At 35.7% G+C, this 4208-nt stretch overlaps 1 protein-coding gene across 1 annotated transcript in view; it reads right to left on the bottom strand.

Annotated features, from left to right (window-relative positions):
- Positions 1–555, bottom strand: part of LOC109718560 (syntaxin-61-like) — a 4123-nt gene extending 3568 nt beyond the window's left edge. Inside the window, exon 1 of the mRNA XM_020244849.1 lies at positions 264–555. Within this exon, the coding sequence (XP_020100438.1) occupies positions 264–346 (83 nt within the window). The 5' untranslated portion in view covers positions 347–555. The remainder of the gene's footprint in view (positions 1–263) is intronic.

The raw sequence follows: 4208 nt of genomic DNA, 5'->3' as shown, positions 1-4208 counted from the left end.
AAAAAAAAAGAGGATAAAATATCCAAAAATTGGCTAAGAAAATCCACAAGATACGCGACACAATCGCGAATTTCGAAGTACACACATCATCGCAAAATAAACTGAACAGTAAATTGGACAAACAATAGGACCGCACCAAAACCCTAAACCAAAAATTGATTTTTTTAAAAAAAAACCACGAAATTCGCATCAAAAACGGAAATTTAGAAGAACCCAGATCGCAAAATCCGAGATTGTGGGGGTAATTGCTCAGAATTGCTCACGTATCGGCCGATTCCTGGACCTCCTCCGCCGCGGAGAAGAAGGGATCTTTCCGCCATTGGTCGAAGTCGCTCCCCACCGCCATGGAAACCCAAACGAAGACAACAACGACGACGACGACGACGAAAAAGAAGCTCCTAGAGAGTCCGCGGTAGCAGAACCCTTCCCCTCGAGCCCAATGCCCCAAAAAGGAGTTTCCTTTTAGTATACAGAGAGAGAGAGAGAGAGAGAGAGAGAGAGAGGGAGAGGCGTAGGTAGGAGAAACTCTCTCTCTCTCTCCTCTCTCTCTTGCACACACACACTCTCCTCTCTCTCTCTCTCTCTCTCTCTCTCTCTCTCTCCCCCCTTTTTATCAGTGTGTTTGATTCGCCCAAAAAAAAAACATAAGAGAAAGGTGGAGTAATTTTTAGCCCAAAATATTTATTTTACTCATTGGCTAAATTAAAGAAAATTTTTTTATACTTATTTTTTTGTATTTTTTTTATTTTTAAAATTTTATATTCGATTTTTTATTTCGGAGATATGATATTAATATAGAGAGTAAAATGACCAGATTATTCTTACTTTTTTCTATAAAAAATAAATTTTTAATATATTTTTATTATTTTGAGTGATGTTTTTGGTATAAATTATAATGAATGAATTGAATAGTGGTGGAACCCTAATGTTGGGGTTGAATGCAATAATTTTAAAATATCGAGTGAGTAAAATATATATTTTTGAAAGTTAGCGAGCAAAAATAAAAAAACGAATATTTATAAGAGGTTTCTGTAATGTATCCATAATCATTATTTGATTTATCCCTAACTTCGTCACCGAAACTCAAACAATTCAGAAGAATATAATCGCTGTTCAAAAGAATATAACCGTATTGGACCCACTCCGAATCGAAATTAATTACGAAGCGAGAGAGTAAGATAAAAGAAGTAAATTATTTATTGGAATGAAAAAGTTTAATTTTTTACATTATTTATTTTTTATTTCAAACTTTCAAAATTTTAATTTATTCGCGAGTTTACTTCAGTTTGAGCTTCACCTTCTTTGGAACATATGAAATGGGAAGGAGGTTGCTCGACTTGGTCTCATAGCTTTATTTCTATTTTTATTTTAAAATATTACTATAAAATAAAGTAATGAAGTAATTTTTTTTTTATAATTATAGAACAGTAAAAATAAAAATAAGCTAAACTATATGGTGGTTAAATGTAACTTTTTAACGCACAGTGGAAAAGTGAAAATAAGTTAAATCACATGAAAATAAATTGACATTTATTATTGCGATTACATAAATTTCATGTGTTATAGTGGTGACAGAAAAGGCTTTCTCATAGTCACCGACTTAAGCGAAATCGCTTTGCCATTTTATGCGGCGCTTGTATTTCTTTGCATACTGAACAAATTTACCTTTCTATTTGCTAGTCTGTATCTGCTTGCCCTAAAACTAAATACGAGAGAGAGAGAGAGAGTTTGAGAAATATTGTATATTATTTTTGAGAATAGAGATTACAACTGATTTACTAAGGAAGGGTGGAGGCCACAACTATATATACGTCACTCGCCACCCAAGCAATAAATGAAAAGATGTCAAGTGGTATGAAACTACAAGTCAGAGTATGAGACTGTTAGCTTTCAAGAGACTACACTTACTACTCTCCTAGAAAATTTAGGGATTCTTGGCCTTCGACATCTACGCCGTTAGTCTCGATAGTCGTAGAGATGCTTCCAGAATGCCCGAGCAAAAACCTTCGCAGTTTGGGTGATTGCAAGAGAGAAGTCAGCAAAAAATATTATGTCTGTAACAGTGAGCTCCTGCAATTCTATGCACAAGGGTCGGATAAAATTTTAGTGTGGAGCTCTTCAACGACGTCTTATTGTGGAGCCTCCGATCTGCTGTCACGTATTAATTTTACCTCCATCTAATAATTTATTTTTTAATACTAAAATCTGAAAATTAATTTAAACTTCAGAAAAAAAAAAAATTTCTTGAATAGGAAAAAAAAAAGACTTTGCAATAAGAGTCTATGCTTTCGGAGTCAATTCCGCCACATATTAGTAAAAATAATCGACGATGGATTCAATTTCGTACATAAAAATCTTTGCGTTCTGTGCTGTATTTCTACATATAGAAATTTCTGCGTTCTGTATTGTGCGGGGCCCGCTTGGACAGCTGGCGGGGATTTTTCGGGGGTGGGCCGTCCACACACCTAGCGGTGGGACCCACCACCTAAACAGCCCAACTAGAAAGTGCGAAACACGTGAATAGTTGTAACTCAAAGTGTTAATAAAACAACTTTGTTATAATTAGGGCTGGCAAATGAGCGAGCCGGCTCGCGTTTGGCTCGATATTCAGCTCGCTCGAGTTTGACTCGAAATTAAATGAGCAGAGCTTAAACAAAAAAAAAAAACTCAAAATTCATTTCAAGCCAAACTTGAGTGTTATTCTGCTCGTTTGAATTAGAATGATAGCGGTCCTTCGGGGTTGAGAGAGTAGTTGGTTGAATAGCCTGATCTAACGGATGAAGATGGTCAAAAGGCAGATCAAACGGCGAAAAATTTGGCAGCATCAAATATTTGGTGCTATTAATAGCATAGTAATCTGACTCAAATTATATACCGTGGAGGCACTGGATAATCTTAATTAATCCTATTTATGAGAAATAGGATTTTTAAAGCCCGTGATTTTATTATATGTAAACCTTTTCATCTTAAGTTTGCGGCTTCTTATAATGTAATTTCTACTGGGACTTGATTTTCTAAAGGACGTTACGTTCAGTCGTTTAGTTCGTCGAACTTAGAACTGCTGCAAATGGTGACTCCTCGGACGAATTGGAGTGTCTTGAAAATATAAAAATCATTAATTTACTTTAAATCTAACAGAGTACTAAATTGATACATTTTAAATTATATGCCACTAAAATAAAAATGCGTTAAAACACAGGATGATATTTTGAGTTTCAAAAAAAAAAATCAAAAAACTTTACAGTTGAGTCGTAAATATATCATAGACCGAGTCTACAGGGGCATCTGTGGACCGAAGGATTGTGGACCTACAGTCCCATCCCTTCTTTCAACCTCCACCACCAACTTTGCGGGTTCATGGAATGACGTGGTGCACCGGGTCTAGGGTAATTGGGAGGGAAGTGCGGCGCCCACCCAATTGTGTTCGGACAGCTGGCGGCGGAGTCTTTCGGCGGTTGGGCGCCGACACACCTAATAAGCTGTGGGGCCCACCTTAAAATCTTGACCTTACATTGCTTTGCACAAGCAAATACTAAATATAGTTGATTATTATGTAGTGATAAATATGTACTTGTGGATGTGGAATGTGAGAGAGAATCCACAAAGTTGTTGTTGGAATCCAAATAAGCATCTATTATTATTACAATTATTATTTGAGAGATAGATATCGTTTATTTTATTTAGAAATAAACTTAAGTTGAAAATGTGAATCAATTAGGATTCGAATTTGGGACCTCGAGTACCAATTATCAAGTCCTTTGCTACTTGCTCTAGGGACGGTCAGTCAAATAAGCATCTATTCATAAGCAACTTGGTATACTTGTGCATGATAATATTATGACACGATGCTGACGCTATCGAATGAACCAGCGACCCTTGACTTGGTAACATTACCTAATCACTGTTTGACCTGATTTTTAAAATAATAATTTTACCTTAAAAAAACTTGACCTTGCATTGTTTTACACATGCAAATACTATATAGTTGATTGGCTAAATTACAGAAAACATTTATATCAATATCCACTTTTTTACTTTTCTCTTTATCATTTTAAAACCTACATTTTGCCAGCTTAAAAAGTAAAAAATATCCACAGGAGAATACGATATTAACTGTGATGATAAAATGACCAAATTATCCCTCACCAAGTCACTATGGCCGATCTTCTTTCTAATCTTGTTCAGCCGTCGCCTTCTCTTCCGCTCTT

The sequence above is a fragment of the Ananas comosus genome, linkage group 12, assembly GCF_001540865.1.
Source record: "Ananas comosus cultivar F153 linkage group 12, ASM154086v1, whole genome shotgun sequence".
NCBI lineage: Eukaryota > Viridiplantae > Streptophyta > Magnoliopsida > Poales > Bromeliaceae > Ananas > Ananas comosus.
This window is presented reverse-complemented; position numbering and strand designations above follow the sequence as displayed.